Source organism: Pundamilia nyererei, unplaced genomic scaffold (assembly GCF_000239375.1).
Source record: "Pundamilia nyererei isolate P.nyererei 1_Seehausen unplaced genomic scaffold, PunNye1.0 scaffold00046, whole genome shotgun sequence".
Lineage (NCBI taxonomy): Eukaryota > Metazoa > Chordata > Actinopteri > Cichliformes > Cichlidae > Pundamilia > Pundamilia nyererei.
This window is the reverse complement of record NW_005187447.1, coordinates 658,282-683,856: the sequence shown is the minus strand read 5'-3', so window position 1 is coordinate 683,856 and position 25,575 is coordinate 658,282. Positions and strand designations below refer to the sequence as shown.

Below are 25,575 nucleotides of genomic sequence, written 5' to 3'. Positions count from 1 at the left end.
TTACACTAATGCTGATCAAGTCAGCGATAGCTAGCTTCCAAATAATGACATTTGCACATGCATTCAAAAATAAAATACCTGTTTATTCACGGAAAATAGAAACAGTGCATGTATATTCTTTTCAGTATAATACTTCAGATTGATATTTTTATCTACAAAAGGTTCAGGCACTTGAGAGAAGCCAGCAGACAGTTGTGCACATTCCATCGTTTGTGGCCGTTGATATTATGTACAAAACAGGCTCAGGATGGAGTGAGTTTTGCAGACAGCAGCTCCCAGAGGAGACAGAGAAAAGCCCATCATCGTGCTTCAGCTGTATTATACATCATGCAGGTCAGGAGTGTCTCCGGGTAGCAGCCAGCTGCAGCTGAAAGGACCATGGGGGCAGATGGGTAATGGAGTTCAGAGCAGAGGGGGCTTATTTCACACTTGGGATTGCTGGGGGAAGCCTCCTGGAGACAATATTAGATCAAAGACATTACTATATGGTTTATATTAGCAAAGTTTCTATAAAAGTTTCTCTACATTAGATCTTATAACATCTTTCAAAATTTGAAAGACTTATGCATGATTTTGAGGACATGGTATCTCTGATGGGATGGTGCTGTCTCTCACTGTAGCTTTCTTAATCATCCGCATTTAAATTTCTAGTTAATCTGCAGAGAGGTACAGTCTGGGGCTAAGCAGTCAGGACTTTATAAGCTTTATACATTCAGCCTTCCTAAATAAATAAAGGAATAAGATCATTCTGAACCCTGGATAAAGATGTTCATGAATTAGGAGATGCCTTATTATTAGCAAGGAGTTGATCCAAGTGTAGCAGTGCCAGCTGGGGCTTTCAGTTGTTCCTAATTCCAAGTTATAATTTACATATTTCTATATTTCTTTACTGTGTTTTTATTTGCCCGTAGCTCCACGCATGATAGGCTAAATAGACTTTATAATGATGAGAAAATGCACATAAAGGCAAGACTCATAAAGCTGCATAGAGCATACAAGTAGAGTACAAGTACAAGACTGATTACAGTAAGATCGTGTCCCAATGACTCTATATCTATAGGGGAGCCAGACAAGCATTAGGCTGGATGGAAAGACTCAGGCAAGGAAAGAGAGTGTATGAGGGAAAGAACCTAAAGAACCATTGGAGAGCACAGAGGAAATGAGGCAGAGAGAAAAAGGAGAGACAGGCCAAAAGCAGGGGAGGAACCAGTGAAAGAGGAGAAGTAAAGAAAAAGTAGAAGAAAAAGAGGTACGGGCAAAAGGAAAAATAATGGCTATTGCATGAGGGAAACTGAGGAAGGCAATAAAACAAATGCATGCTAGAAGAAAAAGGGGGAATGAAGGACAGAGAGAAAGATGAAAAGTTGACAGGGCGCTCAGCCTGTTGTATCTGGCTCCAGTAGAAAGCATGCGGAGGTCTTGTCTACTGAGGCTGATGGGAAGGAGAATATGAGAAACACATTTTCCAGCAGACCCCCACCCAGCTCAAATAACAACTTTTTCTAACCCTGTGCCTTTGTACAGGAACATTTGATTTTGCATGCGTGCGCATGTGTATGCATAAATGCCAGGCTTGGCGAAGCCTAGAGGTCATCATTTATACAACAGGTCAGGTTTCATGGGCTAATCTCTCTGGTTTCACAGTCACCTTGGCACCAAGGCTGGGGTACGATTTTGTTGACTAGTGTGCTGCCGAGAGCCATTAGGGGAGCTTTTGGGTCCAGCGCTGGGCACCCGAGGAACAGGTGGAGCATGGCTACGGATCCCAGGCTTACCACTGGCTGCAGTTTTAGGGAGGCTTGGCAAGAGAAGCAGAAGACGAGAGAAGCTTAAGTGATAGGTTGTACAGATTTGTTTCAATGAATCCATCTATGTATATGTGTACATTTGCACCTGGATGGTTTTATCCAGGAAGAATCCACAGGTGGAGGCAAAGGGGTAGTGCAGGTAGAGGTGGAGATTTCTCCAATGGCAGCGAGCGCCTCCTTCAGGGCAGCATGCTTTTGGAGCACTTCAACTCGGTGCTGTTGCTGCTCTGGTGACTCATCCATCAGAGCTGAGCATTCTCCCAGAGCGTAGAGTTGGGCCAGGAGCTCAGAGCTAATGAACTCCTTAACCTACAGAGAGGGATTATAAACTACTGTGAGAAGTTAAAATGTAACTTTGTGAAGTGATATTTTATTCTAATTCAGAAAAACGAATCTATATCTATAAGTGGTGGCAACAAATGTTTTTTTTCCCCTTTGAAATTTTTTTTTTCTGTTGGTCAGGATATGGATCAAGTGGAATTTCAAATTTCAAAAAAACAAAAAATGTAGAAAAAAAAGTGAAAAGGATTTGCTGCACCAAAAAAATAAAAATAACAGTTAAAAGTGTGGTCTGGAGAGCTTACACTGTTAATCATGAGGTGCATCATGGTCTTTGGCATTAAGTCCCTGACCGTCTTATAGATGATGCCCATGTAGGAATCAACCAGGTTACTAATGGTCTCCACTTGACGTTCCAGCTGGGGGTCTGAGAGGGTTTCAGGAGGTCCATTCCCCTGCTCATCCACCTTAGTAAAAAACACACAAGTTGGGACATATACATACATCTTAACACTATACAGACAACCCATTTAAGCAATAATCTACAGTGTAGTGTGCCATGCTACAGGGACTGCTGATATACCACAGCTAGTAATTTAATACAAATACAGATGTGTAAAGAGACAAAGCTTTCTTTTATATTTAGTGGCCACATCTACTCCATGTTAGTAACAAGAAGAAACACATTTGATAGGATAAGAACAAGGAGAGTTGAACACAAGGAACAAAAAAGAAGGAGTCAAGGAGGAATGGGCAGAAGAAAAAAAAAAGGGGGGAGTGTGTGAGGGACGAGGAACTGCTGATTAGAAACAGACCAGAACACACACACACACACACACACACACACATATTGTAGTGACATCATGGACCAAGAATGCTGTACTAAAGAGCCAACGACAGAGCGGGATGGAAGGGGTGGAGGACTTGCTTTTTCTCTTTGGCAGGGGGAGAGAAAGGGGAACATGGAGAGAGAGGGGTAAGGGGTTACAGACAGGGTTTAAGGTTAGCAAAGCCAATGAGTGCATATAACTCAAAGGTAAGGTGCAGACAGGTGCAGTTCCCCAAAGCTAAGGTCAGGACTGGGTTTAATTACGTTGAATTAGGGGTCAAAGTACTAACAGCAACTTTCTCAGGGTAGACTCCGGCCCGTAGCAGAGAAGCCTTCCAGCTGTCCAGCTCCTCCTGAGAGTTACAGGCCAACTCCAGGCATTTGTAGTCCTTATACACATTCCTGCAATTCATTACAATCCTGTCAGAAATGTCCAAAAAATATACAGCAATAACACTTTTAACTCAAGGGAGCTTTCTGCAATACGGAGTAATATACACAAAACCTTATATACGTTGTACGGGAGACTGGCCCAGTGCTTACCTTACGGTTAAGAAAATATACAGTTCGTGCCAAACACATTTTCCGATGTGTTTCATGTGAACTCTGATGAACGTATACAAGACCTATTATCCATAACAGGAACTTTAACCTTTTCTTGTGAACTCTGTGTAGGTGATTAAGCCAAACATTTAGTTATAGTTGCGAACTTATCAGCTAGGGTGTAGAGTGTTTAAAAGAGAACATCAAGGCCACTTGGACAATTTCACTGTTTGTGTTCGAAATTCTTAATATACAAATATTATTTACTAAGCCTCTGACCCAATCTGTACACAAGTGAAATGTTACTGGCACAAGGATGCTTTCATGCGCTAACCCACAGACTGTATATATATCTTTATATACAGTCTTTGTGTGAAACAAACATAAGTAGCATTTTGTTTGTACAGAAAAAATAATTTCTTGTGTTTCCATAACAAACGTTTAACAGTTTTATTGTTTGTCAGTCTGGGTACCGTATTATTCAGTCTGCTTTGTAAAGCAATGTGCAGTGTGTCCTGCAAATATTTCTCGTTCATGCTGATAAATTTGTTTGTAAAATCAGCCAATGGAATCTTTTTAAATTTACTTTGTTTAAATGGAGCACTGGCTGACCTGTGTCCCATTACTGCATCCTGTATAGTAATAATAAAAATATAAGTATAAATCAAGCGATACACGGGTAACAGAAGCTATCAGGCTCTATGTAAACTGATGTGTGTCAGGTCTATGTTACACTTTCAAGTAGGCAACCCTCCCCGTGTAACATGTTGGACACTTGCAGATCTAAAGGGCATAAAGACAGACGCAGACACTTTCAACTAGATTAAAACACACAAAGAAACATACACGGCACCGATATACACACATATAACACATACATCATTTATTGCTTCCCAAACGCAATGCTTCACGCGACCTTATTCACGGCAGCTTATCTCCTTATCATCATCATCACGTATTTTTTCACCGTGATTCATACCCAAACTCAGCTTGCTCTCTGTTTGTCCTCTCACGTCCCTCTTCACATCATCTGACATCTCAACGCTTAGTAACAAAGTCAGAAACAAGTAAAGAATCTGGAGCAGGCCGTGGCCCATCTGTTAAACATTTTTCTTTAATCACTCGATTGTTTTTTTCCCCCTTTTGTTGTTCCCTCCTCACATTCAGAACACGTAGCAATTAACCTCAAAAATGTGAAGACTGTGTGTGAGAACAACAGACAGCAGAAACTGAGAAAATACACTGTGGTGACAGAGAGGTATACAGAGCGATGAAGAAATAGGCTTTTAGTTTGTATGCTTATAACTGGGCTAGTATGGGTGAGGCTAATAAATCAGGGTGTGGTGGCTAACAGACGGGGAGCCGGGCCAACCATGACAATACTGGAGTGCTATTACACTAAGATCAGGACACTGAACATTCGTTTACACCAGTGAGCGCATAAGAAAATTGTTCTCTATGTTGATTTATCACTTACACCAACATTTGTTTTAAACGGCCTTTTTTTATGCTCTCTCCTCAGCTCACTGGGAGCTTTTTCACTAATCTGAAGGAATTTCTGCAGCGCTATGACTGCTTTAGATTTGAAGAGTTTCCTGAGGTTTTGATTACTGTCAGACAGGGACAAAGCCACACACACAAATACAGAAAGAGAAACAGAGTGAGGGCGCAGGAAAGGGGGGTAGAGGGGTTGGATTGGGGGGGGGGGCCCCGGGCCGGCTTTTGCCCCTTTCTTGGCCTTTGGTTTTGTTCTTTTTTTTTTTTTTTTTGTTGTTTTTTTTTTCCCCCCCAACCCTTCCAGTTCTTCCCTCTCCCTCCTTTTTGTGGTGAGTCGAGCAATTCTTTCCAAACAAGAGCAGCCTCATCTCTGATCCAAGCGCTCTGGCTTTGATTAGCTGCTTAATGAGCCTGCCGTCGGTATGCTGTGGTCTATACGCATGCTCTTTGCAAAGGCACATACACACATGTGGAAACACACACACGCACTTATGAATTCAGTTTGTGTGTCCGAATGTAGCATAGCAAAGCATTATAAACAAAGCCCACATGCTCTGGTACAATCAGCCAGGCTTTGGGTCAGCTCCAGCTCCTAAACACTCTCTCTCTCTTGCCTCTTATGTTTCCCCTTTGTCTCTCTGTCCTTCTCAATCTGTTTCACACCCATAAACTTAGCAAACCCAAAACCCAGCTCTGCCCTCAAAAGCCTGGCATATTCTTAGAGAGCAAAAAAAAAAAAACGGCATCCGCTCCAGTACCCGCTGGATATCCCTTTTGGTTCCGGTGGCAAAGTTGAATGGAAGAGGTCGGCGGAAGGGCAAAACGCCACTCTGACATCTCCTCCCTTTCCTCCTCCAACATGTCCACCCTCGTAAAATATCACAAAAGTTTCATCGAGCAGGTGACAAGAACAGAACTCCCTTTTCTGACTCACGCATTCACTCACCAAACAGGCACATATGAAAAAGCACACGCCTCCAACCACACACAAACCTTAACTCTGTGTTGAAGATAGCAAAAACATATTTGCTGGACATGAAGCCCTTTTCCACGTCTCTGAGCTTTAAGTTGTCCAGTGGAAGCATGTACTTCTTTTCCTTCTCCTGAAAAAAGACAGAATATGAAAAGATAAAATTTTGACATTGGTATGCAGAGTAATATACGACACCATAGAGGTAATAACAGCGTTGATAGCAAAAACCACCAGAGACTAAGGCCAGTTTGCATGTGTCTGGTAGTAAATATTTCTTAGCGTGCACCTAGAGAAGAAAGTGGAGCCAAGAGACATGAACTGTAATGGGAAAAGTGTCAGAAGGCAAGGCGAAATGGAGATGTGGAACATTGTGCTAGGAGTGCATCCGAGTTCATATAAGATGATGTGTCTGACTGTCAGACTGACTCACATTAACAACTCACAAACTAGTTCAGGAGAATCAGTGGGGGAGGGGGAGAGTTGCCATAAGTCTATAGTCTGTCATCACCATGGGGACTTATGAATGACGGAGAACAGTTGGAGGAGTGGAGCGGCTAGTGTGAGGAGAACCAGACAGTATGGAGGCAGGATGCAGAAAAGTGAAGCAGGGAGGGAGGGAACGAGAGAAGTAGTATGAAAAAAAGAGGTAGAGAGGCCGGGCCACATGTGAAAGTCATTACTCAGACTCAAGCTCTAACACAACATTTCTTCTAAAGTCAAGCCCTTCCCCCTCATCTCTCTATTCTCCAGCCTGCTCTTTCTGTCTAGCCTTTGAGAAAGGGCCTTCCATAAAGCCTGGTTATAGGTACAGCCATGGATGGATGGAGAGTTCAAAGAAAAAAGTGACCACCAGAGTCAGAATACCTAACGCCAGAAGAGCATTTTTTAACAATGTGTAGATTCGAATATGTGCTCATGCGTTTGATCATGTGCACGAATGAAATGAGAGGCGACTATTCTGGAAGTACATTTTGGTCATCAGTCTTTCTCCCAGTGCTTCCCTGAACCCTACGACTCTCTTCCTTTGCTCCTCTTTCCTTTTTTTTTTTTTTTTTTTTTTTTTTTAACAAAGGGGCCCACTTCCTGTAACAGAGGTTGAAAAAAAATGACAGAACGCGATTGGCGCTCATACAGCAACATCTGGGATCGCTTTAGACGGAGAGGGAGGAGACCGGAGTGAGTATAGGGTGCTCCGATGGGGTAGAAATAGAAAGTAGAGATGAGAAAGAGAGGAAGCGGAGGGATAGACGTGGACAGAGGGAGGTGAATTTCGAAAAAGTAGACAAGGAAATGTTGAGGAACATAGAAAGCAGGAGCGATTGTGAAGAAGAAATGGGGAGAAACTCCAGAACACTCCAAAGTTGATTCCCCCATGGGTCCCATCAACCCATATATGGCTGCTAAGTTCCTCCCTAACTCTCTCTGCTTCTCTCACTCCCCTTATTTCCTTATGCCTTCCCTGAGTGAACAGGCAGATCCCTGGCTGAATGGGTGAATGTGCCACGTCAAGACTGGATACTACATCGGGACACAGCCCTGCGGACGACCGAATCAAGGTACACTAACATGTCTGAAGGAGAGATGCCCATAGGAGTGGATGTCTGATGTGTGTGTCTTGCCCTACGACCCAGCGTTGGAACCGGATAAGAAATATGAGAAAAACAGAGGAAACCTTTTTCAACTCTCCAATGCCTCATGCAGGACTGCAAGTAAACAGCCAGAGATGGAAAAGGCAAGGCCGAACACAAACGAGAAAGGGTCCTGCTCCGTCATCCCAGTGTTCAGACTACCTGTTCAGGATCTTACTGGTGTACAGTAGTCTGCACATTGGTTAGACTGTGCAAGGAAGTGCATCAGCAGCTTATACTAATGCCATCTACAAATACACAAGAGAAGATGAAAACTGCACATAGTCTACGCTGGCAAATATAAGGTCTATTATTTTGTGATGTTTCTCGCTTGCAGATGTGCAAGTGCCTTTAAATATGCATATACTATCACATGATTTCATATCTTTAATCACTGTGACCAGCTTTATACTAAGTTGCACAATCTCTCATCCATTTTGTGGTATTTGTCAGCTTGAATTAACTGTCTTTGTTGACTAGTGAGAATAACACATGTGAAGTATAACTTGACTGTTTTTCCTGTCTTCTAGGGCTGCAAACTAAGAAGGCTACAAATCAGCTAATGAGCTGAGCTTATTTTGCGCACAGCAACTTCAGAAAAGCTCTAACCTAACTTTTTCCACAGATTGCCTCACACATTTTGCATGTGCATCTGCTTTGCAATATGATTGCTCTTGTGGTTAAAGGACATTGTGGCATTGCTTTGTATACACATTTGTGTATTTATGTGTGTGTGTCGTAATCGCAGTGGTGTCAGGGTGGTCGTGAAGGATCATACATCAGAGCTGCTGTGTCTGAAGCTATGTCCCCCCTTCCTAGAGGCTAATGGACCTGAGATAGGCCTCACATGCAAACACATAGAGGAGTGCATGTAGATTAAATGTATAGGCATGAGCCGTCTGTTTTTCTTCAGCTCCCTGGTGGAGTTCTGGCAGTTGAGGGGTGAAGGAATGTTCGTCTGTTCAATGTGCTGTGAAGATTAAACTCTGAATGGTTAAGCTGCACTTTCAGCATGAGGTCAGTGCAGGGTACATATATAATAGAATGAAGATGTAATTCAAACAGGTTAAAACTGTGTGCATGGAAGCAATCAACACAGAGATGATGAAGGGAGGGTGGCAGGGGAGTTTTGGGGGGGTGAAGAGGGGGGAAGAGGGGTTTTTGGGAGTAAGACTGTGGAGTAGTTGAGAGGAGAGAGGGGGAGTCAAAAGGGGAGGTCTGCAGTGTAGAAACAGCCATGTGGGATTTCTCTGGGCAGATCTTGGAAGCTGGTGTTTGGACAAAGCTTCAGATTTTCCAGCCAGGAATGTGCACAGTCCCAGGGAGACTGCCAACCACAGAAAGGGGGAGAAAGAGAAAGAGGGTGAGACAGACAGAGAGAGAGAGAAAGGAGGAGTAAAAGGCAACAGAGGCAAGAGAAAGAAAAAAAAAATAAGTGTGTGTGTGTGTGTTGGGGGGGCAGCAGTCAAAGAAAAAAGTAATGTGTGGAGGTAGTGTGGGCGGGGGGTTATGAGAGCGGGAACTGTGAGCTGTGAGGGAGAAGAAGCAGGAGTTTGGCTTATGCGTCTGTGTGTATGTCTATGTGCACATAAAAAAAATCAGTAGATCTCATCTCCTGTGATACCATGGGTGACTTAAAATGCACATAAACGAGTGATAAACATGGTGATGAGGTGCAGAGATTAAACAACCATAGCAAAAATGTATAAAGATTTTTTTATTTTTTTTTAATTCTTATAGTAGCTTTAATCCATGTAGTGAAGCATACATGTCTCATTTTGATCATCAGCAGAGAACCAGCTTGCTGCTCTGATGTGGTCGACAGATGATTACTTGCCTGCAGTTGTATTACTTCTTGCCTGTGTGCAAAAAAGTCTTTGTATGACTGAGTTGATTTGCAAATGCTTAGTAAGGGAATGACAGCAAGAGGAAACCTAAAACACTGTGTGTATAATATGGATGCCTGGGGCTATGTTTGGAACACAGCGTTCAAGCAATCCAGTGTTTATCTGAAAAGTGACCATGTGTCTGTCTGAGTGAGTGTATATTTTTCCTCACTATTTGCATGTCACTTTGTTTACATCAGAGTCTGCATGTGTACTGTATACTGTATATACAACCCTGTCCACTGAGTGCGTTTGTGTGTGCATGTGTGTATGTGTGTGAGTCTCAGTTTGGCTTGGGGCAGCTCCAGCTGTGTCAGAGTGAGCCGCTCCAAATGCCTAAACTCCCAGAAGAGGAAGAAAAGGGGGGAGCAAGGGGGGAAGACTGAAGGGAAAGCAGCACGAATGGGAAGGGGGGTGTCAGAGGAATGAATGGAGGAAATGGTGGGGTTCAATTACAGGTCCAGGTGGTAGGAGAGAACAGCAAGAGTTAGCTGGACAGAGAGAAGGGGGTTAAAGATGTGCTTTTAGTTGTGACTAGAATGATGTCACTGTTTGTTTAGCTTAAACCTTCAAACTATTTTAGTGTGGTTACCAAGAACAATAACTTATTTGTAAAACAATCAACATACTGTTGCTAAAAAACACTCAATTCTCAGTCTGTCAAACAATGTCAAAGTTTCTTTATCGCGTTCACAGTCACAAATGTTAACTATCCAGCCGTAGAGTTTTCATCCAGATGTGAATGTTTACAGGTGCTTGTTTCTATCCGTAGAGAAATGCTCCAATGTGTTTCCCCTTCTCTGATCTCTTTCCCTCTACTCTGCCCTTCCCTCTTCCCATGACATCAGCTGTGACAGGATGAGACTGTTGTGGTGTGTCTGCCTGTCTACACTTGCTGTGCAGACCTTCTGCTCCTGTACAGCAGGCACAGACAGGCAGACAGATGGCAGCCCCACTGACATCAGAGCAGAGGGCCACTAAGATCTCTGCCACCTACTTCTTTTTTTTTTTTTTTTTTTTTAAAGAATGTGATCTGAACAGATGAACAATTTTACTTTGCCTCTCTAAAATGAACAATTAACACACTATTTCAAGCTTAGTTTATTTATTTAAATAAACTGATGATGGCTTAAGTGCATTTCTGTGTTTTGGACTATTTAAATAAACTATTTGAAGTGTAATTCATCTTGATAATAGATATTCAATTCAGTTTGTCATTAAATAAATGTGAAGGCCTTACCTTGTCATCCTTGAACCATGAGAGGTTCTCTGCAGAAAGTATGAACCAGTATGCCTTGGCTCCACCTTTCATGATGCCAATGTTATTGATGGTCAGCCAACCCTTGCGTATGACCTGCATCAGTCAAGGGTAAGAAGCTCAGAAGGCAACACAGCAGACAATTGTTCACAGCAAGGCACAATTCACATGAAAGCATGAAAAGCAGGTCATACAATGAGAGCAGATTGTGCTGACGAAAACAAGAGTAAAAGTCAAACAGCTGACACTGGAGGAAAAAAATAACATTTGTGCGGGTTAGACATTTGTGAGATACACAGTGATGCAATCAACAAAGTATTTAACTGAAAAACAGCTTGCACGGGTGTTTAAGAGAACCTAAAAGGGTAAAGACGGTCGAGCAAGCACAGAAATCAGAGCCTGGCTGTTCAAATTTGGGAGAAAACAGGAAGAGCGGTCAAAGGTGACAGACAAAGGCACTGTAAAGGAAAGATGTGTCAAGTTATAGGAAATGAGACATATTATACCAAGATAACATATACTTCCTGCAAATGTATATTTTTACAGTGGGGGACTGTGAAAGAGAAATTATAAGATTAGCACAGACTGAACAAGAAAAAGAAAAAACACTTTCTGAGAAAGTTGCAGATGATGAAAGATGTGATTATTAAAGCTACAAGGAGCCATTTTGCTGTGTTTGCTGCAATCAGTAGCATGCCAACCCACAACCCTTAAGCTTCACCGCTGTGCACACATATTGCCAGCAGAGGCAGCAGTGAGTGAGAAGATTTAAAGAAACGGGTCTCCTACTATTAGACTTGAATGAGGCGCCACACCCTAGAGAAAAACAGGAGATGAAGCAGCAACAGAAAGATGGAGTTAATTTTTTCATTATATGACAATTTTTGGGGATGGCGCCAACAATGACTACATTTAACAGTTAACTATTAGCAAAGCATCACTCGGGACTGAAAATAACAATTTTTTTATTTACCTTTGAAGCTGTGGTTGAAATTTACTGCTGTTTAGCAAATATTAACAACACCACATATCAATGTTCCAGTTATAGTAGAAATGTGTATTTAATTATCACTGCTAAATCAAAATGTGTCACATAAATATGTCTGCATATAAATCTAACAGACAGAGACTAAAATGTCTTATTTTTGCTGTGGCACACAGATATGCTATGTGCCACAGCACATAAATTAAATGCGTTTAAAGTTTGAATTTTGTTTGTATTTTTGCAGATTCCTTGTACTGATAATAATTAATAATAATTAAGTTGTCAGGAGCTTTAACTCAGACAAAAGTAAAGCTAAGGATCAATGGACTGGTTCAACTGACAAACTGTCTCAGAATGCCTTCATTTGCATTTTAGGGCTGCATGATCCTGAATTTATCTCCCTGGTTCATTTTATTAAGCCAAGCCATTTAGACTCTCACCTGTTTTCCTCCAATCCGTGCAGCAATCTTGGTATTGGTGTGATTGTGCATCTGGGGGGAACTAAGAGAAATGAAAAGCAAGTCTGATTTAATATAGTGTATAATTAACGATGCTTATTATTAGCTAGAAATCTTAAAGGTGATGTGGAGACTCACTTATTGAAGCCAACAAAGTCTTCATGTTTGGTATTTATGTAGGCTACCTGTATGTCAATAAGCAACATGACCTGGACAGTGCGAACATATGTTAACTCATGAAATAAAACAATACACAACATAAGAATGCAACTGAGTAATCCGAAACAATTCATCCCTTACACAAATATGGATTACCTGGTCTCTGCATTTAGTCTCTAGTTCTCGAATTTCAGTGGTAACAATTCTTTCTGTCTCATCTCGCAGCTTGGGAAAGGAACTGAGCTACAGAGTAAAAACAGACCACAAATGAGATATGACACAGTTACTACACCACGAAGTGTAGAAAGCAACACACAAATACATGAAACAAGAGTATTTATACCTTGTCGATACACTGGTACAGAGTGGTGGTTAGTTCCTGACTGACCATGTCAATAAATTGAACACATGGCCCTTTTAACATCGATATCTGTTTCTTTACTATGGCTTCAAAGGCCGTGTCAGGAGTGAACAAACCTGTCCTGTAGGGAAAAAAATATAAGATGTTACAGTAGAAAAACAAAAAAAGGCCAAAACAATAAAATCACTTGACACTGCTACTGTACTGAACCTGACACCATGGGTGTTTCTGATGGCATAGTTGATTTCCGTCCGCAGCTTCCCTTCATCAGACCCGATCTTAAGACATGCAAAGATGCACAGTACTTCATAAAAAACAGCACTTGGCTAAGGAGCAACTTGGTTTATCATTACACTTATTAAAGGAAATGCAGGTGCCCGAAGAACATAAACCAATCACCAAAACCATAAACATCATAATCCAAAAAAATAAATAAGGCACCCACACACACACATGAAATGATGCCAATCATATATATATAAAATCTCTGTTGTATTCTAGAAGCTATTTGTATATATTGGGCCTATTTCTTATATTTGTAACTTTGTAGTACATTGTATTATTTAATTTTGTCCAGTCTGTAACTGTTCTTATTGTGTTGGATCAACTGTAACCACATAAGTTCCTTAAGAATTAATAAAGTATTTTGTTTCTGATTCTCATTCTGACACACACACACACACACACACCTTGATTAGTTCATAGGGGAAACGTTCATGGAAGATTCGATTGATCTTAGCTCCTCCGGACAGGTTGACGGTGTCTACTTTGTCACCTGAGCCTTCAATCAGCTTCTCAAAGTCAACAGCAAAGCGCTGAACTAATCTAAAAGACAAACATGCAGGCTATGAAAAACACAGAAATATATATACATAGAATATGTATACACAGAATGACTGACTCACTGTAGCAATGTCTTGGTCCTTCGTGCGGGGTCATTTGGATTAAACTGCATGTAATCTTCAGCTTCTTTCTTCAATGCCAGAAGCTGGCTCTGCAGATGACTACGGAAGGCTGGCAGTGTGTCCCGAATGTGGTTTGTGAATTGCTGAAAACAAATATTGTTAGTAATAACACAAGCACATAATGTAATATTTCTCAGTTTAAAAGTTCACATATTGAACCTGGTTGAGTATTCTTTGTAAATAAGGTGTTCCCATTTTTTCGGACATGTGTTTGTAGGCTGGGTGGGACAGGAAGAACTCCTTCTCTGCCCTCAGAGCTTCCTTAATGTCCTTTTTCCCATCAATGTCCTTCTGACTACGGTTCACCACCCCTATGTAACCTGGGGAGAAGGAGTTGAAAGGGAAATTATAAAAAGGTATGTAAGGATAAGGATGACAATGTGCACTAACAGGAAGGAGGAATTACAGGCCTCTGATGTAAGATGGATTCAACTCGCATTTTCTGGAGGGTGCCTGGGAACTCTTCCCAGACCACCATTTGTTCCATTATAACTGTAGCATACAAGCAGGAAATGTGTGTGTTTCTGCAACAGCAGGGCGGATTGTGAGGGGCAGGCCAAATTGCCTATTTGGTACAGTAATAGATGTAATAGCACTAGGCTTCATATCTAATACTTCAGCTCAATGCTGCTACCGGCGGAATTATTTCAGAGGGCTTCCATGGCTAATGCATTAGTGCTGTAGGAAAAGCATGAAGCAGCCAGCACCTGGTGGTGCTTTAGCCAGTCTGTACACTGCCTGCATTGCCCAATTCCAGGCCTCTGTCTCTTCCGCTCTCTCACAGACACAAACTTTTCTAAGCTAACAGCTGGGCTGGTGCCTATCAGTTCCCACTTGTCAGACTCTACACTTCTGGCTGATACACAAACCAACACCATCAATAATCCATTTCTTACTCTTTATCTCTTGCTGCATACATAGAATACATGCACACACACACGCACACACTGAATGGGAGTACAGTGATGTCACGTAAAGAGCTAAAGTTATCTTTGTGTTTGGCTGTGAGTGAGCTTGTGGCTGGTAATAAATACACAATGATTATGTCAATCCTCTCCAGAGAGTCTCTATTGCGATTTGATAGCACACTGAGCAAGAACACACACACAAGCAACACACCTCTGCGTAAAGGAAGCAACTTGTTCTCTAGTATTTGTCTGGCATTTGTTCCTTCATCCATCAGGTCCAGCTTGGTGATTACACCTATTGTGCGCAGCCCTAAAGAGAAGAGAAAAAACATGCATATTTCCATACAAATGTGAATAAGGAATATAACAGCCATCCATCCATCCATCTTTTATTAACAACAGAGCATGAAATTTTTTTTCAAATGGTTAAACTGAGAAAATGTATGATTTTAAGAAAAATGAAAGTTATTTTAAATTTGATGGCAGCAACACATCAACTCAAAAGAGTTGGGACAGCAGCTTGTTAACCATTGTGTAATATCCCCTATTCATTTAACAACAGTCTGTAAACATCTAGGGACTGAAGAGAGCAGCTGCTGGACTTTTGGCAGAAAATGTCCCATTCTTGTCTGAAAAAGGATTCTAGGTCAACAGTCCCTGGTCTTCTTTGTTGTATTCTTCAATGTGCCAAATGTTTTCAGCGGGTGAAAACTCTGGGCTACAAAGCCATGCTGTTTTGATACATGCAGTATGCAGTTTAGTATTGTGTTACTTAAGTATGCAAGGTCTTTGTAAGGCCTTATGTAAAGAAACAATTCCAAAATTCTACCCATCTTTACTTTTAATAAGCTCTTACGCAACATCCCAACTTCTTTGGAACTGGTTTTATATTTTAATAATGTCACTATTTAAAAACAGCAGGACATTCACAGTCACAGGGCTTACCTTGAGGGTCAACATCTTTGGCCAGTTTAAGTGCATCAGAGTTGGCCAGGTCAGTGTTGGCAGGTGTGACAGCCAGGATGAGACAGTTTTCCTTACAGATGTACTGCATGATCATGTCTCGTACCTGGTACTCTATGTCTGTTGGCTGATCGCCTACAGGCACTTTGGTGATGCCAGGTAGGTCTACAAGAGTCAGGTTCAGCACTGTACACATACAAATAAACACACATGGATATAAGGTTTGTTTAAGAACTAGACTAAAAGTAAGTTAAGTGGGGCAAGTAAAACACAAGGACCTGCACAGTACCATGTGGTGAGTGGATCCGTAGGTGGATGGGAACAGGAGAGATGGCTTTATTAGATCCCGTAAGTCTGTGTGTTTCTGTCTCGATTTCCTTGCGGATCTCGTCAAAATCTGTAAACTTCTTTCCCTGACAATGTAGAAATTCACCATACTCTGGGGGAGACACAGAGCATTTGAATACATGCAGCAGCTAAACAATAAGAGGCTCATAATATCATCTTAGCATTACAGTATCTTTGGAAAAACTCTGCCTAGTCCACCAAATCTATAGCTGTTCTTAAAATTTGTCAACTGGCTAACACAATAACATAGCACTAACTTTCAATATAACCAATTTTTCTTGCAACTGCTTTCTTCTAGCAGCTCTCTTAAAATACTTTGACTGTTTCTGAGAAAAAATAAAAATGCTATCCATCATGCCAATCCTCTTTTTTTATAGAAATGGGCAATAAAAAGCAGGACTCTATGAGCCACAGTCATCATAAGATGCCATACTGCCATCTGGTGCCAGTTTTAAAGAAATGCTACGGCATGACATCCCTATGAGCTTTCTTACCTGTGTTATCACTTAGCAGCTGGAGAATTAAAGGTCTCCGAGTAACAATTCCTGAACCCCGCGGAAGGAAGTCTCTGTTAGAGGAAAGATAAAAGAATATACACATAGATGTGCGTATTATTACTGGTGCTGATTCATCTTCCCCGCCACCACAAAACCAAATATAAAACATTAAGTTTACCATACCATATTAATATTTTACATACTTTTCCACAGATATGACCATTAAACTGAAAGTATTTAGGGAGTACCTTTATAGCATTAGACACAATAGCACCCAGTATTAGGTTTAGTTCAGTTGCCATACTGCTTAAAAAAGGGGTGTCACACTCACTTCGGTTCATGGACCCCATGTGTTTTGTTGGTGCTCACCTGGGCCGGACCAGTAAAGCAACTGCATAACTTTAATTTACGTTACAGTACAAATTGTCAAGATCTAGAAATTAAATTTTCAGTACATGTGTACACCTATGTAGTAAAGTGAAGATATACAAGACACTACAATTTTAACTTCCCTGGTCTTTGTAAGCCATCTGCTGGGCCAGGTTTGAGCCTGTGTTTGACAGCCCTGTCCTAAAACATCAGCAACGTTCTTGTTACCAAGACCAAGAAAATGATTAGCATTTAATCCGCTGAACCAGATGAAGAATTGAGGAATAATCAGATATGTAACCTGGATGGTATTAACCTGGCCTCTAGTAATACTGTAAAGAGACCTATGATTTTCGCCACTATATGTCCTTTAAGAGACACAATAAACTGATATATAGGACTGCCTTCTTTCATCTCTATTGTTACTTCTAGGCTGCACTATTGTAATTCTGTATTGTCACTCCCCCCAAAGCCTTGAGCTGATCTAAAATTCTGCAATAAGAGTACTAACATGGACTATAAAGAGAATTTCTCCCATATCATCTCCTTTTCACTAACGCTCTTTTAAATCCAGTTGAATTTAAAATCCTATTATCCCATATTATCCAAACCAAGCACTTCTCTGTCAGACTGCAGGATTACTTGTGGTTCCTAGAGTTTCCAAAAGTAGAATGGGAGGCTGAGCCTTTACTACTAGGCTGTTCTTCTGTGGAACCAGCTCCCAATTTAGGTTCAGTAGATAGACTTAAAGCCTCCCTTTTTGATACAGCTAACAGTTTCCACTGAATCAGCTGACCCTGAACCATCCCTTACTTATGTTGCTATTAACTCAGGCTGCCATGGGACTTTCCATGAGGAACACAGTATTTCTTCTCCACTTCCCTTTTGTTCACTCCTATGTTTTTTTTAATATAACTATCACATGTCATAAATTTTTCTACCCTCTCCCATAGTTTGTGCTTTGTCCTTTTTGTTTCGTGGTCTTGCTATGCTTGCCTTTTCTCTCTTTTTTTCCTCTCAACCCCCAACAAGTCACAACAGATAACTGCTCCTCCTTAAACGAGGTCTCTTCCTGTTAAAAAGGAGATCTTCCTTCCCACTGTTTCCAAGTGCTTGCTCACAAAGGATTGTCTCATCATTGGGGTTTTCTCTCCAATATTATAGGGTATAGCACCTTACAAAATAAAGCAGTCTGAGGTGACTGTTGCTGTCAATTGTTGCATTAAAACAGCATGGATTAGATTGGGTAATAAAGCTAAATAAAGGGTTAATTCTAGAGAAACCAAATGCACCGGGTATAAATAACACTCCCTTTCCTTTTAAAATCAGATTCAGGAAGTTTGTTTTATTACATCCTGTCTTAGTTTAAACAGCTGTTGCAGTCATTCACAAAAGAAGTCTGATAACATACTCATGTCCAACAGGTATGTTACAAAATATCAGGACGTGAACAGCCTGCTGCTGGAATGCCACAGATTATTGCATAGACGGCCTACAGATCAGAACAATGCATAGGCCTCCTACGGCTAACAAAGCTTTACTGTCTCAGGAAGCTTGAAGACTATTGACTTAATCATCAGTTTTCCTTCCGGACAGGATAGAAGTACTTGGTCTCCTCATCACACACCAAATGCTCTCAGTTGCATTTAAACTTTACCCAAACAACACTGTTATTCATAAGCAAGCGAGGATATTTTTAGGACCTTGAAATCTGTTAAAGGGCAGAAAAAGATGAAACAAAATAAAGCTTGTTTAGCTCCACCTTGGTGAACGTAATGACTTACAAGATAGCAAGAATTCTGCTTTGATTGTGTTTCAGAAGTCATATTAACTGTCACCTATTCAGTGACACCTCTCTATGAGATAAGCTGCTATACTGACTACTTACATACAGACCCTGACATGCCCGGCATCCACCACTCCAGACTAGCAACATAGCATTTAAGACTAGAGTTGGATGGATGCCATGATGTAGAAAGTATGAACACAGGCAGCTGTATTAAGTTTTCCTTTCACTTTAGGGAAATCATGCATTTCACAGGCCCAACCTTGAACAGTTTTGACAACAGAAAAAACTCACCAATTGTATTTTAATACAATTAACAAGTTATTTAAAATTAAATTATTATTTTAATTAAATACATATTTTCTGACAACGATGCAGGCTGTTGACGATGTTGTTGATGATAATTTGAATCAATATTTGAATTTATCGCTTCAAAGACTTGTTACCACTGATTTTCAATCCAGTTCTCAGTATTTTTCCACCTGTTTCCCTTCATTGGGAATGGCTTATTGAGAGCCACTTTTCCACTAAGATAATTTATGATGAAGCTGCAGTGAACAGCGGATGGATCAGCTGAAGGGGCCTATCATCTTGTTGGTGCAAAAATACTACTTATGCCTGACAATCTTCTTTGTTGTTTTTTGGAGATTCAACTAAAGAAATTGGACGAAACTGTGTGTTTTTGCAACAGGCTGTTAGCAGCAAAATACCCAAAGATACAATTTAAAGTGGATTCTTTGCTAAGTTGTCTGTTACGTGTAAACACAACACTGGTTCATTACTTAGTTGCCTTTTTGATTCTTCAGTGATTTTTAGATGTGTTAAGTTAAAAAAAAAGAAGACAAACAGTACCTTTGAAAATAGTCAGAAATTCACAGAAAATTGGTGGGGAAAAGACAATTTTCAACAAAAGAACATTTTAAAAAAATTACAAGAAAGTCTGGCTACTTAGAAACAAAAAAATGAGCTGTGGGTCAAGATCACAGTATTTTCTGCATAATACTGTGTGTAACAAGTATATACTGTAATATATATAAAGAGATTTAAAGTACTGTATATAAAGTGTATACAGTACATTTTTTGCCATGCCAAACCTGAGTAATGTGTCCCCAGTAGTCTCGCACAAACGTAGTCATTTCTCCACATTAAGCTCACTGGGTTATGATCAGCCTAATTAAGTTGTGACAATTTGATTAATTAATGGTGAGTATAGTATTTGGTTCATGATGGTTCATAGATTTGGTATGACTCAAATAATCATCATCAGTTATAACATTGTAACTTCACGGTATTTTAGTAAAGAGTGAGTCACTTAGGGGAAAGTCATGAATATGAAACTTGTTCATAATGGTTATTACTAATTTGTAAAAGCTCTGTTACAAATAAAAATGCTCTCTTGGTATCAGTGGTCTCTGTTGTATAGAGATGAGTATCTTTGGGTTACCTGCCAACAAAGTTTTCCAGCACGGAGCTCTTGCCTGCGCTCTGGCCGCCCACCACAGCAATCTGGGGCAGGTGGAGGCTGCAGCTTTCCCCCACGCTGCTCAGGGCGTCTCGAAGGCGGTTGACCAGCGGAATTAGATCCTCCATCCCGCGGTTGCCCATCGCAACAGGAGTAGCTACCTGTCCAGCTCCTGCCAAGCCTCTTTACCTCCGCTTCTAGTCTACACCACTTGATAAAGTAACTATCATAGTGAGTGGCTGCTGGTAACCAGAATTATTATTGCTGTTATTAAAAACTGCAAATAAGAGTTTTCTTGAAGATCGGTGTGAACTTTTAAAGATCCGCAGCTTTAAGCAGTCGTTAGTACGGTCTGGTTAGTGTGTCTGGGAACGACGATAGTGTCCACATTTGTACTCACGCCCCTCTGCTCTCCGAAAACAGCTCTTCGAAGTCATTTTCCGTTGTTTTAAAACTCCAGCAATTCGTAACGGGAGTCGCTTTCCTTAAACTCGGGACATTTTTAATTAGTTAGTCACCGCTCACCGTGCTACGTCTGGTCTCTGTTCAGTAGAAAACGCTCTGATTTGACAGCTTACGGAACAGTTTTGTGCGCATGCGCGGTAATAAAGAAGTTTTACTCAGCAGCCCCCACCCCTTAAACAGGAGATAGACAAACTTCACAGCCAGTTATGAAGGTACCCCGAATTAAGAGAGCGCACGCGAGGATTCACTCCTCCAGCTATTTAAAATCCCACGTATCCAGTGTGGGGAGGTCTGCGCTGCTCCCCTCTCAACACTTGCAACAAGAACCAGAGTGTGCGATTCATCTACTGTAAATAACGCTGCTGCATTCTTCACCAGAGCAGGGAACCAGCACTGTGCAGTGCAATGGAAAACAGGCAAGTAAAAGAGAAAGTGAAGGCATTTAGTGGTGAAATAATGCAGTCCCATCTATGACATCTAACAGCATTGGGAAATAGTTTCAGTACCACTCTACTACTTAAGTTTAAAGGATAAAACGTTTATTTGTGACTGCTTATGTTACACATGTACACTTTAAATGACATTGTACTGAATGGCAAAGTCAAAGCACTTTTTCCCATATTTTAATATGTTTGTCGTACAATCTCAAACACTGTCCCGACACGTGGTTAACCTCAGCCCTCCATGGTCACAAACATGCTTCACACTATTCTCAAGTCTTTTAGCAACTCTGCAATGTCTATATGCGGCCTACGGCTGGGTTCAGTCCCGCTGGAGCACAGTGCACTCTGCAGATTCTTGGCTGCCTGGTTTAAGGATGGCAAAATGTGGGTGGCGTCCGATGTCTCCTTTTCACCACGAGTGCACAGAAGGACTTCATTTATCTCTTCCTCGATCTTTCGAGACAGGATGGTGGGAAACACGCCGCTGACACGCTCAAGCACGCTTTTCCTCAAGGTTGGGTCTCGACATGCAAGGTTCAGTATGAACAGACCTGGCAGGGAGAGATAAAGAAAGGATATTACTTGAACACTAAGCACATAACTTTGATAAACTGTTTGTATCAAAAAGTAACATGTCATGTTTGAGACTGATAAAAGTATGGCTGTTTATTAGTCTATTTTATTTTGGTTGCAAGTGTCACATCAATTTAGCAAAAAAGATTTAACCATAAGAGATAAAGTATTTTAAAATGATTCTGTACCTCTGGGAGTTAGCAAGTTACGGACTTTCTGCAGGATTGGGGTTTCTACAAAGGCAGCAGGAGGACAGCTCATACCCAGAGTGCTATCTTTATTGTCTACATCAAACATGATGGCATCAAACAAATGACCACCTAGAGAAAAGGAAAAAAAATAAAACAAAACATACTTTATTTTTAATACTGATGAACCATTATATTCACTGGATTACTTTTAATTGCACTGTAATCCACACCCTCACTGACCTTCTTTTTCCAGTGCACAAATGCGTTCCAGACCATCCCCAAGAGTGACAGTCAAACGGTCATCTGGTTGAAACCCGAACCATTGTTTAGCCACCTCCAACACAACTGGGTCTAGTTCCACAACTTCAATAGTTACATTGGGCATAAAGTCCCGCAGAAACTGTGGAAGGCCTCCTCCACCGAGCCCCACCAGGAGCACTGACACTGGGATGTCTAGGAAGGATTAGGGAATGAAGTTTAATTGAATGTGATATTTTAGAGCAACTGAAGAGTGATAAATGCATGAATTACATGATAGGTTCTTCCTACATACACACACCTTTGTTCTGTGGCATGCCCACGCCAAGCATAGCAAGACAAGCCACCATGACTTCATGGTGAGCACAGCAGAGGAAGCCACTGTCCACAGTCATGGAGGTTGAAGATGCTACTGGAGCTGCTGATGCCTTGGCCTTCCTTTTGTTCTTTTTCTTCTGACTTGTCGCTGCCCAAATACAAAACAATAAAATTAAGAGCTGTACAACTTCAACATCTTCTGTTTTTTCCTTTTGCGTTTTGGTTTGCTCAGTTTCATGCATTCTGGTATTAACTGGTAATCTCCCTATACTGTATGTCTGTGCATCATTGGTTGTGCTCAGTAGGTTAATTATTTACTTGTAAAAAGACCATTCATAAAAATACTTTATTATTAAGTGAAACAAATCAGGAAAGTACAAGACATTACCTGTATTTGATGAGACCAGACGGCTCTCTGATTGGACAAGGGCAGCATTAGACAGGAAAACAAGTCGGCGATACAGTTCTCCGTCCTCTCCTTTGACATTCTCCACGCAATACTCCCCACTCAGCTGACTCACTCCCCTGCTAACCTCCTCTCGCCAGCCAAGGTCACCTCCCACAGACAGAAATGGCACCTGAAAACGGGGAAAAGAGCACAAAGGAAAGTGCTTCTTTAGACTGTTAATATTTTACATAGCATGTTTTTAAAAAGGGATGCTTATGAGTGGTTACCTGGTGGTTGGCTGGCATACCCGGGGGAGCCAGGTCCATCACCACTGGTGAGAGTTCTGACTGGACAGCTTGCATCTCTGTGTACTCCTGATTCCTGTGCATTGATACAATAACCAAGCGCCGAAAGTTAGCACTGGCTGCTAGCTGCCTCCGCCCCTCACCAGAGCTGTAGAGCCAGGCTGTCTCACTCCCTTGAGGAACTGACAAAACAAACAACAAATCAAAGGACTAAATACACCCAGTTCCATTAGAAGGCAGAAACTTGATGAATTGAAGCCTGGGCTCACCGATAAATATAGCAAACTGGTTTGCTCTTGGAACCTTAGCACCTGGTGGAGAATCTTGTATTGTAAGAGTGTATCTGGGAAGGCCGGTCTTTGCCTGGCAGAGCGTGAGCGAGAGGTTTGAGTTGGCATCAGTGTTCGTCCGGAGCCTCTTTCTCAAGACGGAGTAAGCCTGATGCTCCCTCACAGCTGACAACAGTTCAGAAACATGCGTGTGACGACCAGGGGCTCCATCCTCTCCGAGGCACATCTCAAGAATGGGTGTGGGCATAGGCTGACGGAACTTGGTGCAAACCAGAACAAAAACAGGCAGAGCAAACGAGTCTTCCTCTGTCCTGTTTTCTTCCTGCAGGCAGTGGAGCCTCACTGCCCAGCCGAGCTGAACAAAATGCTCCACAGCCAACTTGATCACGCTCTCCTGAGCCAGTGTCACACAGACATAACGACCCCCGACACTTAGCACACGACCCACCTGGAAACACAAGAAAAATACAGTGAAGTTCATGCAGAGGTGTATATTGATGATGCACAGCCTGATCAACCTGCTTCTCACCTCTGTGAGCATGTTCCTGGCCAAAGCTCCTTCTTCTTCAGATGCCATAGCATCTAAGGTGCCCTTGTCCAGAGCAGCCTGATAGCTTGCATCCTCATATGGAGTTTTAGTAGCATCCACCTGATGGAAGGTAAGGCCTGGCCTGCGCTCAGCATTTCGCTGGTTCATGTTGTTGACCACAGTCTCACTAATGTCTATATTGGTCAGATGCTTGTAGCCAACATCATACATCTGTTCACTCAGCTCAGAGTTACCACAACCAACCACCAGCACCTGAAGGACAGAAATAAAGCCTAGCGGTCACTTATCAAGGCAAGAAATATACCAAGGCACAATCAGTGTTAGCAACACCCAAGTATATAAACATTTCAGGAGGTGGATGATTTGGTAAACTTTTCTTCTTTGCTCAGCTTTCCTATTTAGGTGTCATCAGAGCAGATGACCTGCTTCCATCTCATCCAGTCCCTCACATCCTCCTATGTCCACTTTCACTACATCCATGAACCTTCTCTGAGGTCTTTCTCTTTTCTTCCTGCCTGACAGCTTCATATTCAGCATTCTTTGTCCAATATATCCACCATCTCTTCTCTGTAAAGGTCCAAACCCGTCCTTGCTTCTCTGACTTTGTCTCCAAACTGCTTGACCTGCGTTTTTCCTCTGATACACTCAACTCTTCTGCCTCCAGCTCGGCCTCCTATCTTTTTGTTAGCGCCACTGTCTTCAGAATATACATCATAGCAGGTCTCAGTCCTATCTTGTAAACCTTCACTTTCATTCTTGCTTTCATAATTCTGTTAGAAATTACCCTGAAAATTCTCCACCCCACTTCATCTCTCTTGTGCACTGTTCATTGCCCCCAACTTTTTAAACTTGCAACCTTTACGCCTCTTCCTCTTTATACCTATCTCCCTCTCACTCACAAACATGTATTCTGTCTCGTTTCACTGACTTTCATTGGGCTTCTATCCAGAGAATACTGGATCTCTCAAGGCTCCCTCCCGTCTGCATCCCTACTCTCACCACAGGTCATGTATCTGTCTGTCATCTGCAGAAATTCCTGCCCGACATCAACGGTCAATCTATTCATCACCACAGCAAACAAGAAGGGGCTCAAAACAGATCCCCGATGTAATCCCACCCCCACCTTCAACCAATCTGTCACCCCTACCGGACACCTCATATATGTCTGCATTACCCTACCATACTTCTCCTGACTTCCTCACATAGTACCACAGTTACTTTCTTGACTCCCTATCATATGCTTTCTCTAAAGCACAGTGCTACTCCTTCAGACCTTCTCTATATTTCTCCATTAAAACACTCAAAACAAACATTGCCTCTGTAGTGTTCTTTCTCTTTATAAAGGCATACTGTTGCTTGCTGATCATCAGTTCTCTCCTCAATCTTGATGATCTGGCACATCAGCTCTCTGTAGTTACTGCAGCTCTGCATATCACTGTTGCTCTTGAAATCATGTGGCAAACTAAATTTCTTAATGCAGTATTAAAAGAAACAGTGAGTGTTTCGCCAAACCCCTTCGTCACCCAATTTACCTTATCTTGGACTTTGATGTATTTGTGCAGCACACCGCACAGTTTGTTGTAGTCTCCATACCATTCAAAAGCCTTCTCCCCTCTCTTCTTAAAAAACTTCTCCCAGTACTCAGCAGAGCTGAACTCCTCGGCGGTGCGAGGTAAAAGACTCATGGTCGTCTGTGATGGTTCAAAACGTTGCAGATTTTACCGTAACTTTACCTACAGCCACTTCTACACATGGCACTTGGCTCTGATTTCCACCCGGACAACATTGCTTCCAGTACCGCTTGCTGATTGGTGGAGTGCCCCTACAGATTT

General features: G+C 41.7%; 2 protein-coding genes across 5 annotated transcripts; both read right to left on the bottom strand.

Annotated features, from left to right (window-relative positions):
- Positions 1-62: 62 nt before the first annotated feature.
- dnm3a (dynamin 3a) lies at positions 63-20,711 on the bottom strand. 4 transcript variants are annotated; one of them, XM_005732223.2, is made up of 21 exons: positions 19,945-20,646; positions 16,343-16,416; positions 15,790-15,939; positions 15,483-15,686; positions 14,749-14,847; positions 13,789-13,949; positions 13,570-13,712; positions 13,354-13,489; positions 12,875-12,942; positions 12,647-12,785; positions 12,460-12,546; positions 12,283-12,353; positions 12,127-12,187; positions 11,491-11,517; positions 10,684-10,797; positions 5,950-6,059; positions 3,207-3,318; positions 2,393-2,554; positions 1,894-2,117; positions 1,649-1,798; positions 63-452 (listed from the first exon to the last, which is right to left on the bottom strand). In XM_005732223.2, exons 1-21 carry the CDS (start codon positions 20,103-20,105, stop codon positions 419-421), a joined length of 2,487 nt encoding a protein of 828 aa, XP_005732280.1. In that variant the 5' UTR covers positions 20,106-20,646; the 3' UTR covers positions 63-418. The 4 variants fall into 4 exon arrangements, with proteins under 4 accessions (XP_005732280.1, XP_013766103.1, XP_005732281.1 ...); XM_013910649.1 differs by lacking the exon at positions 11,491-11,517; XM_005732224.2 differs by lacking the exons at positions 63-452; positions 1,649-1,798 and having other exon boundaries at positions 2,050-2,117; positions 3,181-3,318; positions 19,945-20,711.
- Positions 20,712-20,967: 256 nt separating this feature from the next.
- On the bottom strand, positions 20,968-25,538 carry mettl13 (methyltransferase 13, eEF1A lysine and N-terminal methyltransferase). Its single transcript, XM_005732222.1, has 9 exons — positions 25,276-25,538; positions 23,723-23,995; positions 23,173-23,641; positions 22,886-23,085; positions 22,599-22,788; positions 22,194-22,358; positions 21,875-22,087; positions 21,632-21,763; positions 20,968-21,421 (listed from the first exon to the last, which is right to left on the bottom strand). Exons 1-9 carry the CDS (start codon positions 25,426-25,428, stop codon positions 21,129-21,131), a joined length of 2,088 nt encoding a protein of 695 aa, XP_005732279.1. The 5' UTR covers positions 25,429-25,538; the 3' UTR covers positions 20,968-21,128.
- Between the last annotated feature and the right edge of the window lie 37 nt (positions 25,539-25,575).